Source organism: Amblyomma mixtum, chromosome 8, assembly GCF_055824585.1.
Source record: "Amblyomma mixtum isolate Tamu chromosome 8, ASM5582458v1, whole genome shotgun sequence".
Classification (NCBI taxonomy): Eukaryota; Metazoa; Arthropoda; class Arachnida; order Ixodida; family Ixodidae; genus Amblyomma; species Amblyomma mixtum.
The window spans coordinates 11,409,109-11,425,273 of NC_143019.1; the positions used below are offsets into that span (position 1 = coordinate 11,409,109).

General features: G+C 44.3%; 2 protein-coding genes across 5 annotated transcripts; both read right to left on the minus strand.

Annotated features, from left to right (window-relative positions):
• Positions 1-98: 98 nt before the first annotated feature.
• On the minus strand, positions 99-8,197 carry LOC149331335 (uncharacterized). 4 transcript variants are annotated; one of them, XM_089556457.1, is made up of 4 exons: positions 6,625-8,196; positions 5,330-5,478; positions 3,144-3,247; positions 99-2,622 (listed from the first exon to the last, which is right to left on the minus strand). In XM_089556457.1, the coding sequence occupies exons 3-4, from the start codon at positions 3,214-3,216 to the stop codon at positions 2,075-2,077; spliced, it is 621 nt and encodes a 206-aa protein (XP_089412583.1). In that variant the 5' UTR covers positions 3,217-3,247; positions 5,330-5,478; positions 6,625-8,196; the 3' UTR covers positions 99-2,074. The 4 variants fall into 4 exon arrangements, with proteins under 4 accessions (XP_089412583.1, XP_089412584.1, XP_089412582.1 ...); XM_089556458.1 differs by lacking the exon at positions 5,330-5,478 and having other exon boundaries at positions 3,144-3,244; positions 6,625-8,197; XM_089556456.1 differs by lacking the exon at positions 5,330-5,478 and having other exon boundaries at positions 6,625-8,193.
• Positions 8,198-12,303: 4,106 nt separating this feature from the next.
• Positions 12,304-16,165, minus strand: LOC149331336 (uncharacterized). The gene is made up of 3 exons (XM_089556460.1): positions 16,030-16,165; positions 15,855-15,940; positions 12,304-12,997 (listed from the first exon to the last, which is right to left on the minus strand). Exons 2-3 carry the CDS (start codon positions 15,925-15,927, stop codon positions 12,459-12,461), a joined length of 612 nt encoding a protein of 203 aa, XP_089412586.1. The 5' UTR covers positions 15,928-15,940; positions 16,030-16,165; the 3' UTR covers positions 12,304-12,458.

Sequence of the window (16,165 nt, forward strand, 5' to 3'; positions counted from 1 at the left end):
GTGCACGTTAAAGAACCCCAGGTGGTCGAAATTTCTGGGGCCCTTCACTACGGCGTCCCTCATAGCCTGAGTCGCTTTGGGACGTTAGAGCCCCAGTAAACCAGCGAATCAATCATTGTGGGATGCCTTCTTTGGTGACTTCTTGCATGTATTGTGATTGGCCTGCTTGTTGAGTTGGCAGGACCGAAGAACACACGTCCTTGGAAGAGTTATTCCTTAGAAATTGTTTGCCTTGACTGGCAAGAACTTATGTGCTATGTTTTCTTGGCTTGCCAAGCTAACATTAGCTTTTGAAGGAGAGTGTGTTCAGTAAGATAGCTCAAGGTACAAAAACTACAGTGTTAGTGAGCATTTGCAGGCTTGGTTTGCAGAAGCATCTATTGATTTTCTTTAAATCGTATTTCAACAAATGCACACGCCCTCAAGCTTGTAAAGGAACGAAACTCTCCATCTGTTTCGTCATGTACAGACGGATTTCACTGATGACTATTACCTCTATTTACAAGTCAACGCGGTGGTCCGGCATGCGGTGGCGCTTACCAGCGTTGAAAACGAAGCGCACGAATTGCTTTAGATGGCGATACTATGCCGCCTTCTTTCCGCATCACAATACTGAAAGGCACTCGCGAGCACTTGTTTCAAGTTTATTTCTTTTTTATTGGGGTTCAAAAATTGACGCTTATTTTTTTACAAGCGCGTATTGGCCTGGGCGCTTTAGAAGGCCCGATTCTAAAAGTGAACGGCACGGGCACTGTATTGTAGAAAGCATCAATCTGAAAAAAAAAAAACACAGTCCACCCGAAGCGTAAAAGCCGTTGTTCACCCCTCTCCGTTCGCGGCAAAAAATGCAATGCTAGAGGCTCCAGGTCCACCGCTTTTTCTTCCCTGCAACGAACGATCACTGTATGGGTAAACTAGTCGAGCCGGCTTACCCAATCTCGCTTTGGCGAGGCAACATCCAGCACGCGTAGGTACCAACTTGCCCAAGTTGACGCATTTTGTAGTCCAACCCCTATACCTTGATGACATGGCCACCCCCAGGCAAATACGTTATCACTTACAAGGAAGAAATGTTAAAAAGGTTAAAATTCTACTGCCCCAGAGAGGAACGAGGCATCTGAATAACATCATCCGAATTTTAATATCACTCATTACTGCACCAAAAGTGCCTACAAAAACCGCTCTTACAAAGCGGTTGGAGTTGAAATGTGCAATCAGAAAAGCATGCATACAGGGCAGAGAAAGCTTCTAGGGCTAGTTTGGCACTACACTTGAAGAAAACAGATGTGGTGAAGATACACTACATTTCTTCACCACCTCTGTTGTCTTCAACTCCGTCGGTGTATATATATATGTATATATAGGCAAAAGAAATGCGCGGATCGCTATACATGTGACAGACGCCAACAGCCACAGAAATCAAGAAGCGTAGAGGATTTTTTTAATTTCTCGGGTTTATCAATGCAGATTATTAGTGACCATTCTATCGCTTAAAGGTAATTGATTAGAACAGTGGTAGAAAAAGCAACTACATGCCATGCAAAATCTCATGCAAAATCTATCAGGGAGCACGCTTTGATGATGCTTTCTTTCGTCCCCTGACATTGCAGGAACCTACCAAACGCCACTATATGTTTATGCTGTGGCACGCCATATAAAGATAGGGCTGCCGGTCTTATCTCACAAAACGGACCTAAATAGTGGTGTCAGATATATAGAAGGCTAGGCCAGCCTATGGTATTGCGGACTATCGAAAAAATTTTCCAACAGCAGAAACATTCACTTTTCTTCTCATTCCAGCTCCGGATTTCTGCTGTACTGTACGCTCAGCTTCAGGCGAAGGAGTACAGTTTCTTTGGCGGAAATTTGGCGGAAATTTGACGCCAAATGTTCAACCCTTGAAATATAACCTCGACATGTCGAGAGAAGTATCAACAAAAGGCTGGAGAGTGTTTGATATTTTTTAACTTTTTTGCTACTGAAACATGGGCGGAGAGTCAGTGCCGACATGCAGATCTCATCACCTTTGCTTCCTTGCTGTCCTTCACTCGCATGTCACAAATGAGAGTTGTTATTAGAGAATCTTCTCGAAGACTTCATAGAGCGTTGTGAAAAATAAGCGGTTCCACTCCTCCCGCTGGTGAATGGGAACTAACTTGCCGATCATGGCGGCTGCATCCTCCAGCGGTTTTCCCGCTCCGGTAAGCCTCAGATGTATTGATTCGATTGCCACGGGAGTGGCTGGTCCTTCGTAGGCCAGTTTGGCGTCGACACCCGTTCCGTCCACTCTGAGTGGAAGTGTTATCCGCGTAAAGCCTACTGCGAGTCCTATAGTGCCGCCACTTCCCGAACATGCGAACTGCCACGGGAACGTGATCTGAATCCCTCCTCCGCTGTTTACGAGGTCCATTTGAAGGTATCGGTTCCCCTTCTCGCAGTACAGGTGGACAGGTCCGTAGCGACGAAGGAGTCGCAATCCAGTGACGTTCGCGCCTCCGATTTCGACTCCCGGGATGAGTGTTTTTGTGAAGCCGGGTTGAATGGCCCACTCCTCTGGCATCTTCTCAAGCATGTTGTCTACGAGGGCGTCCAGGTCTATGTCCGAGAAGAGGCACCGACCTCCTGCCAATAAAAGATTAGAATAATCAAGAAAGATGTGGTGGTTCTAGAATTTAATTACTGAGATGTATCACGGCACTTGAGACTACGATTAAAGAAAGCAGAGGACGGGGACTGTTGTGAAATTTCTTCTCAGAGATCACTTTCATTACGCTTATAAAAATTGCCTTCAATGCATTTAATAGGCGAGAATAAACATAGTTGAAGCGCCCGGCTTAACGAAATCCTAAACGATCAACGTTCTGGACAAGCTTTCAGATCTATTAGGTCCACGTATTTTTTAGAACAAACTTGTTTCACCCACGCTTTTGCCGCAAGTTTTGTATTTTTTTTTATGTCACAAACTTCTATGGAAACGAAGGAAGAGCTTCGGCCTCTGGTTGTGCGCAACAAAACACCTTGGTCGTAAAATTCCTTATTTGAGCCAGTGCACAGAACAGCTGTTTATTTTAGTGCAAACATTTACATATGAATGAAAGTTCTTCTACAACCTTACAAATGTACAGAAGTTTTTTGACACGCACCTGCTACCGCATGCGCTGTTTCTCTCTGTGTGAAGAGGAGTGCGACAGTAGTAAGCAGCACATTGCGGGCCATGTTTCTTTTTCTTTCCTTCGTTTCTTCCCTTCTGAAAGAATGCGTAGATCACCTATTATTTCCATATATCGCACGTACGTAACCACAACAAAAAAGAATGCCCTTGGCAAGAATACTCTGGAAACTTTTGTAGTCCGGTAGGAAAGCAAAAAGGCATGAAGAGTAAAGGTAAAATTCAAAGAAGCATTATACGTGCCATGCGCGAATGTTTCAAATTTCATTATTTCTTGAACGGGCCTTGCTTTGTAAGTTTTTAACGGCTTATAAAGCCACTGGTAACTGTCAAGATATGGATCAGTGTCTGAATTCCAGGTTGTGCTTCCCTTATTTCGATGTTTGCTCCTTAACATTAATTTTTTATTTTAATATTTGTGCCCGCTACAGGGTACTTAGTGCATAGAATTTAGAGCTTTTTTGTTAGTCCGCAATTCACGACGTACCAAGTGCGTACTGGTAGAGTACAAGCTTCCTGAGCTCTGCTTTTTTCAGGTAAGGGAAGTGGTAATAGTCTTCAGGCTCTCCTTTACTCGTTGGCCCTCACAAGTTTGTTTTTTTTTTTGTTATGTGGATCTGATCCCGAAAAATCATTGCTATAGAAGTTTTCTATCCAGGGAGCGAAGAGCTAAGATAGAATTAAATTCGAGGTAGTATGTTGGTCTAAATCTGGAAATCAGCTAATAATGTTTGATGTATTTAGTTCATTTTAATCACAAGTAGAATTATAAGGAGGCCCTGAAGCGATTAGGAAGCAGTGTTTTTGCAATGACTGCTCAATTAATGCAATACTTGGTTCGCTTTCATATAGTTTTTTTTTTTAATCAGTTCCACTGTCTGTATTGCAGCTGCGGATGCCAAGGCCGGTGAAGCCACAGAATTAAAACCTAAAATAAAACTGCATAATCCTCGTCTTTTACTTCTGTGTAGTTTTTTTAAATCACTTAGTTTGTAAAGCCTAGAGTGGGCAGTTCTCATCAATATATAGTACATTGAAATATGCCGCATAGCTGTGCCGTTGGCATGTGAACGACCTGGATTGTGTGTTTTATCTTTATGCCTTTAAGTTTCCTCGCAACAGATCACGTGATTCATTCAGGCATAACTACTGTGCCCGACTTTTTTTTGAAATCTGATCGTAGCGCACTATCAAAATGGTATAACGCCTCACCGATGCACATCATTCCTAATCAATTGTTGCTTATTTCGAAAACCACTGTAATCTTTAACATTCATTCGTTCACCTGCTGCGAGCCATAAGAAATAACTCTGCAGAATATGTTGTCTTCGTAAGCGCTCATTATATTTGAAACAACGCAAATTGCTTAGTCAGGTATTTAAGTTGATATCTGTAGAAATCTTTGGAGGCTTTAAAGCTGACATTGCATACAGTTGCACTTCAAGCTGGAGCACACAAAATAGCGTGAGATTGTGCCATATAATATATTAACTTCTTTGATCGGAGAAAATAAATTTATGAGTTTCAATTTATGAAAATTTTCCTGTCTAGTCGCACTATCACGAAGAGAAACATACATAGTGCTTGAGTTTTGTTTTGGTAAAAAAAATTCGCCATTGGCCCATTTTCGAAAGATTAATAGTTTTAGTGTGCAAACAAAAATCAGATGTGTACTGTGCAATCTGATTCGCAATTTCGCATTCTTATTCCTTCAGAAATTAGGTTTTCCTTTACGCAGAGAGTATAATTTATTATAATATTTCCATTCATAGACGACTCACTAGAACCAATCCTGCAACAGCTTCTCTGTCATCACAGCCACTGATACTCTGATCACCAATAAAACTCACTAGGAGTTGTAACTGCCTCTATGCACTTCGATTTTCGGCTCATATTCCTGGAGCAGCTCTCTTCCGTAGCTCTTGCCATTAATGATATTTGATGATGCGAATAAATAATAGGCAATTATGCATTCAGCTGGCGGTTTACTTGAGAACGAAAGACCTCAGGAAAGAGCGAAACAAAACTGCGCGAAGACGACGGGACAAAAGAAAGGCACGAATACACGCACACAAAGCGCAGACTTCCAACTGACTTTATTTTGTAAAAGCAGGGTGCTTATAAAGGCAATCACAGCAAACTAGTTCTTTAGTGAAATACCTTTGTCATGCGGTCGTTCCTACATAGGTAAGACTGGCCGTTGTTTTCATGAACGCGCTTTAGAGCACAGGCGATCCCTTAGCAGTGGCACTGGCAGCAATCTACCCCTGCACTGTAAGAGCTGCGACTCCAAAAACTGTTCTCCTTACCTGGAAAAAACAAAGTTCCTTTCAAAGGCCAAAACAAAAACCGAAAGAGAAGTTATCGAGGCCTTTTTCATTTCTAAAAGGGGTGATAAGTGTGTTAGCGCTCCTTCTTTATCTCTTTCATTTCAGGAAATCAATTTCTTAGATGGACACATTCGAACTTTTCATGCGTCGTAATTCACACGTGGTCTTGTTTACTCTGTCATTGCCGTTCGCACGTTGCTTCTGCTTGTCTCCTAGTTTGCTGTGATTGCCTTTATAAGCACCCTGCTTTTACAAAATAAAGTCAGTTGGAAGTCTGCGCTTTGTGTGTGTGTATTCGTGCCTTTCTTCTGTCCCGTCGTCTTCGCGCAGTTTTGTTTCGCTCTAACCATGAACCGACTAGCCCAACATCATGTCTTACCTCAGGAAAATAAGGTTTTTTTTGTTCTTTTTCCGAGATGATATGTTCTGTTGGATACCGCATCGATTTTCGTTTAATTATACCATTTACTTTCGCTACAACAAAATACATGCCACAACACAAGCAAAGGCGTGGAGCAACGCGAAGTATTTGTTTTGAAACAGATACGCGACATTCACCGCGCAGGATGACAAATGTAATTCAATGCGTGACCCTTTGGGCTGAGCCTGTCTCGGCTTCAGCATCATCATCAGCCTGACTATTCCCACTGCAGGGCAAAGGCCCCTCGCGTGTCTCTCCAATGAACCCTGTCCTTTGCCAGTTGCGGCCACCGTATCCTCGCAATTTTCTTAATCTCATCCGCCCACCTAACTTTCTGCCGCCCCCTGCTACGGTTTCCTTCTCTTGGATTCCAATCCGTTACCCTTAAGGACCAGCGGCTATACTGCCTTCGCATTACATGCCCTGCCCAAGCCAATTTCCTCCTCTTGATTTCAGCTACCATGTCATTAACCGGTTTTTGTTCCCTCACCCACTCTGGCCGCTTTCGATCTCTAAGCGTTACACCTACCATTTTTCCTTCCACAGCTCGCTGCGGTGTCTATAACTTAAGCTGAACCCTCTTTGTTAGCCGTCACTTTTCTGCCCCATAGGTGAGTACCGGTAAGTTACAGCTGTTATATACTTTTCTCTATCGGCTGCACTGGCCCTGGTTAAAGAAGGACAAGCAATAGAATTCAACTCACCACAGCCGAAACCGTGCAGAGCAAGAAATAAACGATGGCGTAAAGCTTGGGGCCAGTCACGTTGCACTGTGTGGGCGCGGCGCCGCTCCTATATGAAGCAAAAAGAATGACACCGAAAGAGAGGGGCGTGGAAAATCGCGCGCCACGCTATCCAACAACACGTGCGCGAAAGAAGCAACTGCAAAATAAGTTCGCACGTTTTCCGACATTGGATTGTGCAAGCCGGTGTAAAAGTGGGTACACGGAAGGCGTTACACACCGGCGTTTACGGCCACGTGCCGGAGTCAAGGATGGCTGCGACGTCCGGCCTCTGCCAACGGTGTGGGTGCGGACGGAATGAAGGGCCTTCAGCGTTGTGCCGTGGTTTGCTTGCGTCAGGACGCTAGTATTCCGCGCACGGGTCGCAGAGAGAAAGCGTGGAAGGCCCGTCGGAATAGCCCTGGCGTGCCAGGTTACATTGTTCGGTGCCCTCTTTTTCTCCGGTTGCAAAAACAATGGCACCAAAATTTACTGTGCTGGAAATGAGCAAAAAGGATGTTTGCTTGGATGACATATAGCTCTCTTGTAAACCGCTGTCAACTTTGAAGTAAGTGCAAGTCGGGCAAAAAGAAACTATCACTTCAAAATCTTTGCTGAACAGCCGCAGTGGTGCGAAATGAAGCTGTAGAAAGAAAAGCAAACATATATCTAGTTCTTTTGTTGAACATCGCCTTGTCTCCGGGCTCGATGCGTTCACAAAGCGCGTCTGATATTTTTTCTTTAGTTATTCAATGGCTTAAACTGAGTGAGACTCACGACTGTACACGTTCTGGACTACGCAATTTTCTAAAAAATTGAACGCTACAGGCACCGGTACCGTAATCAAGTTTTGTGAGCAGAGATTTAGCTCCAAGTGTCACGAACTTGTGCTTTCTGGACTGTTAAAATTCTCAATCAGTAAATGTCTCCATTCCAGTGTTATTAAACACCACCGATGTCTCCTTTGCAAATGAAAATCTGGGTGCCAGGTGACCAACACATATGATGCATGAATGTACACACTGGTAGGAAAGGCCAGCAAATTCAGACACTGTCAATGTAACCAGAACGGTGTTTTCGCTAGCTGGCCGACACTAAAATAGAGCGAAAATGCACCAATCGAAATTTCTGACAGTAGGCCACATGGTTCATTTCCCTGAATGGAACAGTTTTCTTACCAGGTTGCCCGCTGCAGCCTCTTATACCGGTGGACTCATGAGTACAGACAAGGCATTATAAAAATTATCTAGCCTCAGGAAACGTCCTCTAGAGTATTTTGCAGCCTGTTCGAGCAAGACAGGTCTGGAATTTCATGTCGGCAAAAGGAACGTTTCCGTGGTCTTCGCTGTGACATTGACACGGGAGCCGACATCCTTTGATGGGACATCAGTATCTTCTCAGCGAGATGTAACACATGACACACAAACTGCTGTGTACACTTGCCCGTGAATCCTTATATGAATCCTTACGACTTAGCCAGATAGCCGGTCGAGCTAGCACTCTATGGTTTCTACCTGCGCGCACCGGGCAGATGCACCGGGCACTAAGCGCTGCAGCAAACTTTAAAGCTACGATAGCGCCCAGAGGAGCCCAGCAATGGGTACAACAGCCTACAAGGCACACGGGCACCACTCGGACCAATGTACATAGATCATCTTCACAATTTTCAACAGAGCACCCTTGAGGACATTCTCACGTACAGCAAATCGGTGCTTCTCATGTCTTATTTATTCAATGCTCCGAAGATTATTGTGCCGACTTTGCCCCGGCGTTTCTTAGGCCACAGGCGATTTGGAAATTTTAATGTGAAGCTTTACAGACAACGCACTTAAAAGCGTAGAGGTGTGAAGTTCCTTCATCAACACACCATCGATACGCTATTTGAGAAAGAGGAATCATGCTTGAATGCGTCCGCAATGTGCAGTCAGGCCCTGCTCTGGGGAGATTTTAACTTGTACTTGCTTGAGGGGATGTTTGTAGCGCGACAAAAACTGACAAGGGACAGAAGACAAACGGGACAAGCGCTACTCTCAACTGGTTTATTCAAGATTCGATCGCACATATTTGTACATTTCCCTTCTCCTTCAAGAACATAATCACCAGAACACTCATGCGAATGACACGCAAAAAATCCACACGCTTGCATCAGATCAGGCTGTCTAAAAAGTTATACTCGTTAGAGTACATCTTCACCGAAGGGCTGCTGACGCAGTCCGGCCCTTTCTTTTCGATATGGAACGCCTCTATTTGTAGTTTCTTGAATGCCTGTGGGCCTATTTGCGTTTGGTTACCCACCTTAGATGCATAAAATAAACGCGCATACAAAAAGTTCAACGTATTGTTTGTTGACTAACCCTTGTCCGCCACCTAAGAGCTGTGAAAAACATGGAGCTGAATCAATTTGCTTCGATCGCAATGTCTAAAACCAAAAGTATGACGCTAAAAAACTAATGAAAAATATGAAAAGGGGACCCGAAGATGCTGCCTCATATAGACCACTAGAATGTGGCACATACGAGAGGAGGGCCGAATAACAAAATAAGTAAGGAAGCAAGTCATGGACGCTTTGATATTTTTACGATAGGCGTAAGACGTTGTTGCAGAGAATGCTACTTATCCTCCCCTACGCGAACACATAACAGTATGGTGATGCTAATTAAAGCAAGTTTACTAGAAGGAACTGCATTCGAGCTCAATTGCTTTAAAGATGCCTGCATCATATGCATAGCAGGGTCTCCTGATAGGCTGACAACAGCCTATATTTTATTGATGAGTAATCTGCTGTCCAGCAACATCATTTTGCCTTTTACGTGATCCAGAAAATTAGGGTATGCTTTGGATCTGGGCAGCGTGCACTGCTGCAAAAGGCTTCTTCTTCTGGGTTCTTTTTGTCGCCAACGAAAATAACAGCCAAGACGGATTAACTCAATTTCCATCCCGCCTGGTGGCGAGAGCAGGCTCACAAGAGGAGCCTCAGATAAGGGTGCGCATTTAGTAGAAATAATGTGCTACTTCCAAACAACCTCCTTCGAAAAGTCACGCTATAAGCAGAGACAGGACATCCTTCCGGATTGCAGCTCACAAATCCCCATCTTGGACAACTGGCAGCCAATCCACGTTGAAGTGGTAACACACCCGTGACCTTAAACTGCCATCGACCGGTGAGCAAGGGTGATCCGTCCATGACCTGTGAGGTGATACCCATGCAGATGATTTTCTAACTATTCCCAGGCTTTTATCATCAATTGAAAGCAATTGCAATGAACATTGGCTTAAGAACGCGCCCTCACAGCATCATCCAGCAAGATAGCAAAAGTCCACATTCAACACATGGCTTGTCATGAGCCCTCAACCCCTTTTCTAAAACTCCAGATCCCAACCCCCAGCTTTGGTTCTTCGTCCTGAACCACCCCCATTTCTTAGTCGGAACATACGGCTGTATATATTTGCCTATAGTGTGTTCCCAGTCTGCGTGTTGCCGGGTATAATCAGTGTGAATATGACCTGCGAGCTAAGTTTTAAATATTCGCGCTCATGATGATGGAACCACAGAAAATTGTGTAGAGTACCTCCTTTAGAATAGAATGAAAAGCATTGTGCAATTAAAATCCTCTTCGGGTTTCCACGATAATAAAACCAGGTTTCTTTCTTAATTACAATGGGCAATATAGTTGCAAATTTTTCGAGAAACACGGCAGTGTGATTCTGTATTTCCTACGTCAATTAAGCAAAGACGGCCGGGTGGTTTTGTTTATGGTTTATGGGGGTTTAACGTCCCAAAACGACTCAGGCTATGAGGGACGCCTTAGTGAAGGGCTCCGGAAATTTCGACCACTTTGGATTCTTTAGCATGCACTGACATCGCACACTACACTGGCCTCTAGAATTTCGCCTTCATAGAAATTCGAATTCCGCGGCCGGGATCGAACTCCTGTCTTTCAGGTCAGCAGCTGAGCGACAAAACCACCGAGCCATCGCGGCGGCGGTATTACTGAGGCGTACGCTTTATTCGGTACATACCGGTCAAGTTGAAAGACCGACTTCAAAGCCAGCAAATGATGGTGTGAATTCCAGATATCCCCAGCGCAAACATATTGGCAATTTTACGAGAGCCCTTTGCACTGCGTAGCCAAAGTCGATACCAGAGAGGTCACATTCTGTAAACAAGAAAGCACATGTTGTGTGCTGTGGTGGCAAATCTGAAAGTAACACCTCCGACCTGGCTGCGTTCAGTGCGAAAAATAACGGGCGCGTTTGTTATCAGTAGCGATATAGAGGTCGAAACACTAAGCAGCGTTCCTATTAGTCGGCCAGGCATTTGGTTTGTCGAGGAGGAAAAAAGTTACAAATTTGAGAGCCAAATCAATATTCGCACAATTTCAAAACAAGGTGCACGACGCCGAACCAGAAACGCGGTGCGGCTAGGAACGATGCTTAGTTTTTCTCTCTGCGTACCGCTACCGAGGACCAGACTGGCCCCTTTTTTTCCGCACTGAACGCAGCCTGGTGGCTGGAGTTCTTTTCAAGTTGCCTTCAGCGCCAGCTCCACCCTGTTTTGTGTCATATTTGCGCCGCCATAAAGCACGACTGCGTTCCTGAACTCCACGCTTGAAAACGCGGAAGGCACGCAAGAGCCCATGGCCACGTAGTTTTTTTTTTCACAATTACCGAGTTTATCTTTCACAGCGAAAAAAACTAATTTATTGCTAGCATCAAAATTAAAATTCACAACTTGATGTTTCACAACTTCATGCTCCACAACGATTTGCTGTGCGACACTAAAATTTTAGCCAAGAACGCTTTAGCTGAATTTTTTTTGAAATTGAAATATTAAATTCAATAAACTCTAAATAAACTCTGAGATGCTCAGGATGTTGGAAGTTTGTTACACATAACGTTTAGCGGTATCTTTTTTAAACATCGGCTAACGCTAGCTGAACGCTACAGTAAGTTATATTTCAATGCCCATATTGGATATAATTATAACGAGCCGTCCCCACCGTCGACAAGACATCTTAGCTTTTTTGCCCATTTATGACCCATTGCATTGTTCACTTAAGAAAACAGGCGAAAAAAATAGACAGTATAAGGGTTGAATAATGATTCCATTAAGGTTTCATGCACCACCTACCTTTCTGGTTGTATAAGAGTTGAACAATAATTCAATTAAGGTTTCATGCACCACTTACCTTTATGGCCACTTTGCACATTCTGCAACGTTTACTTGAATGCAGGGGAGCATTCAAGTTCGTTTCTTAGGTTGCAAAGTTTGCGCCTAACAGCTCTGGCTTGTACGAATTCCCGACTGCAGCCGTAGAAAGAGTGTTTATCAGACACGAGTCGTAGAAGACTAGTTGCCAAAGTAAAAGAGCGAGGTGCTGAAAGCACTTGCCTTAAACGGAAATAGTACACTCGTAACAGTCCTGATAAAAATGTTGCGGACACACCTAATCCGGTGCCCTATTAACGGCACGATTAAAAAGTGCCGTGTCTATTTTTGTTCCCTGAAATAAGCAGTCACTATGACCTTCGGACAAAACAAAGAAAAATCCTCCTTTCTCATTTTTAAAAGTGCATTTCTAGAGAATTCCTGAAGGTAATATAGCACTATGTAATGAATGCATGTTATGTGTGCCGGAATGGACGTACTGCCGAGAGGGGTTAGCGTTAGGAAGCTTTTATTTCTTTCAGACCAGTTCTTTGGACTTCTAGAAGTCGTGGCATGATGATATGCAGGAGACAGGGCACCTTTTGGAAATGGCGACGGGTGTCGTCTTCACATAAGCCATAACTGTATTCCAGTTTCCAGCGTAGTCTCACTCGAGAGCCCTTTGCAGAGCATGGTTAAAATAAGGGAAGAACATCTCGACAAAGAGGTGAGGTGGAATGAACTTGGTGAGCACTTCATTCACCACGCCATCAATTTTTCCAAAACCGCGCACGAAGAGGTGGGCATCGTATGCGTAAACTGGCACATTTGGACCTTGCAGGATCAGTGTCGCGTCTTCACCAGGGGCGCCCGCGCTGTTAACGAGAAATTGTGCTGTGAAGCGGAGAAGTTCGAAGCGGAATGAGAAAACGCCCTTTTCTCCGGAGCACCACCGCCAGGGAACGTTGAATATTGGAGCGCCAATGGTGATGAGGTCGACTTGCAGCATGCGGTTTCCTTTGATACAATATGGAATCAGAGGTCCGTACCGGCTCATTCGGTTCATACCAGTCACGTTGAGACCACCCACTTCAAAGCCAGGGAAAACTGTTCTGAAGTCCTGATCTCCGACATGGAAATGTTCTGGCAACTTTGCCAGAACCTTTTCGAGCGCTTCACTTACGTCGATACCTGAGAAGTCACAGCCTGTAAAAATGAATGCAAATTTCAGATTAAAAAGTTTCTTCGCACCTAAAACACGATCAAAAACTTCAGGCTTTGTTAAGTACATTTTTTTGTAAGAAATTGTGATAGCAGTTGCAAGTTGGCTCACCCCCACTTGGTCCATAAAAGCCTCAAAATTCTCGAATCAGACTCCAAATATGAATTAAGGTGAACTAGTGAGGATTATTGGGTCGATGAGGGCGGATTAGTGGGCGGAATAAGATGCACTAGTGAGTGTGTTAGTGTGCTGGTTTTGGTTGGTTGGTAAATTAAGATAGAAAAGTGAGTTGAGCTAGTATAATTTCATACAATAACGCAATGAACACTGGTCCTTGGGAAGGTAGTTCTCAGAAACCTGAGGAGTACCTAGTGGTCAGACTTTAAAAATGTAATGGCTCTGATGACGTCATGACTATGTAGACCAATCAAGGAATTTTGTTACAGAGAAACCGGACGGATTTTTCAGGATGATAACCTGAATGATATCGCAAAAAAGTGCAGAATATTATTGGCAACAGGGGAGGCAATGAATTAGGCAGTCCAATTCAGCTCCCCTATAGAATACGCTTGTGGTGTGTGAATGACACCGCAGATGTTAAAGCATGAGGACAGTTTACAGTGTTCAGAGCAGAACGGTGGGGCTAAAAATTAACATGCATAAAACCAATGTAATATTAAACAGTCTAACAAGAGAACAGCAGTTCGCAATTGATGGCGCGGTGCTGGAAGTAGTAAGAGAATATGTCTATTAAGGGAAGGTAGTGACAGCTGATGAGTGGAGAATGGGGTAGAACGCATATGACAGGTTCTCTCTGATCATGAATGGCAGTTTACCAATATCCCTCAAGAGAAAAGTATACAACAGCTGTATCTTACCGGTGCTCATATATGGGGCAGAAACGTGGAGGCTAACAAAGAGGGATCAGCTTAAGCTAAGGACAACGCAGCAAGCTATGGAGAGAAAATAAGTGTAACGTTAAGAGATCGGCGTGAGAATCAAGAGGAAAAAGTGGGCTTGGGCAGGGTATGTAATGCGAAGGCAATGTAACCGCTGGGCCTTAAGGGTAACGGAGTTGATTCCAAGAGAAGGCAAGCGTTGCAGGGGGCGGCAGAAAGTTAGGTGGGCGGATGAGATTAAGAAATTTGCGGGACGACGGTGGCCGCAACTGGCAAAGGCCAGGGTTAATTGGAGAGACATGGGAGATGTCTTCGACCTGCAGTGGGTGTATTCAGGCTGATGATGATGATGATGATGCAAAGTGCTAAACACAGTCAATTGGGCTTTTTTTTTCGGTTCTTACTTGTTAACAATGAAGACCAGAAGTAAAGACCTATGACAAGTTTACGTTGTGTCAATAAAGGCTCCCAATGGTCGCAACGAGAGTGCGGTTATGTGTCTGGCGCTAATCACGTCACCGCATGTCGGTGTCTCTTATATTACGTAACCAGATGTTGGCACTTTAGGCTGTAAATCCGTCAGGAAGGGAGGCGTAAACAACTTTCGTGGCTAAAAATAACTGAAAACTGTGCGCATTTTGGAGGACGCTAAGGCAACACTAGATCGAGGCTCGATACTTACACTATCAGACCACATATATTTTACAGCGGGACCTAACTACAGTTTGTGTTGGCAATCCGATAGCAGTAGGCGCTGTTGATTTTTGATCTCTTTAGCGGAATAGACGTCAAATTTATTTGGTGACGTCCCTTCCCTCCAACAAATAGGAAATATTCGGTCTGGTGAGATCTGTTTCCTCTAGCCAATGGGAGATATCCGCTTTAGAGAAGTTACTGCCCTGCAGTCAATCACCGAGTTTTATGACCGACAAAAAAGTTTCTTCACGATCAGGCATATAATGCTATTGCCACACAACGAAGGCAAGTCCGAAGCGTCTTCAAGCTGCGAGGCATGCTACATTTAAGGCGCTAATTCTGGAATGGTGATGGAGGTTCAATCGGTGCGTTCCTCGGTTACTTTACTGCAGACGCTTTCGTACACGGAGGCTTTCTTCTACCTCCAGCTGCCGCTCCGCAATAATTGTATGCTCATGCGATGTAGACGCCTCTTATTTCCGATAGCCTCATGGGAGACGACACGGCCTCTTGCTTCGTCTCGGTCTTCAAAATGATCCCGCCGCGTGAGATGCAGGGCATAAAGGCAAGGAGATGACCTCAGGACCCAATGATGGGCCCTCAGAATTAAACATCGGCAAAAGAGTAACAACCGTAATGTTGGCTGGGGCAAAAGGAGCACATATTTTTTTTCACCGAGTGCTCTGTTGGCAGATGGTGATTGCCATGATGGCACTCTGAGCGCGTGTAACCATCAGTAACTTAGTTATCGGACTATCAATGCTGTCACGTGACCGGCGGTGATGACTACTGGCTGGAGCCTATCTACACGGTGCTGAGACAGAGGCCAGCAACTAAGCTACCGTGCGCCGCCGGACTTGATTGGGCAGCTGCATGCCGAGAAGTATGTTATACGGATCTGCGATACATTACGAAGCGATGGCTGTCATAAAAATTTGGACAAGACAGAAGTCTCAGTGTGAATAAACGTGACGTTAACATTAAAAGGCAAGTTTATTTGAAGATATTTCACTATACGGCATTCTTGGGTTACCGACGGATAATCTAAAAACAAATTTCTCTTAAATTTGACGGCACGAAATCCGAATCGAATGCCCTTCGAAAAGAATCCCAACTTTTCTGGCTCTTTAAGATATTTAGTAATATCTGAACCAGAATATTTGCCTTGTGTTTTGTATGATGACCTCTGCTGTGTGTTACACTACTCTGCTTTTGAGGTAGAAACACTGAAAGCTTAATGCCTCACCCTGTGTTGTACAGCGGACTGTTGAAACTCCAAGCGCCAAGAAAAGAGCAGCCAACACTTCCACACGTGCCATAGCGATCTCGGACCTGCAAAGAGATTCACATGCATTTCTAACATCATTCACGCGAAGAACACGCGCATATTCTGGTCTTAATATGTGAACCGCACACTCAACTGGTCTTTCCAAAGAACGCTCTCCAAATGCTGGAATAAAGGGTCACAATGCGCCTTTATATATAGCGAGTCAGTAATTGCTTGTCCAGCCGATAAGTGGCAACATTGACTTCACTCCGTAATGACGGCTCACAAAA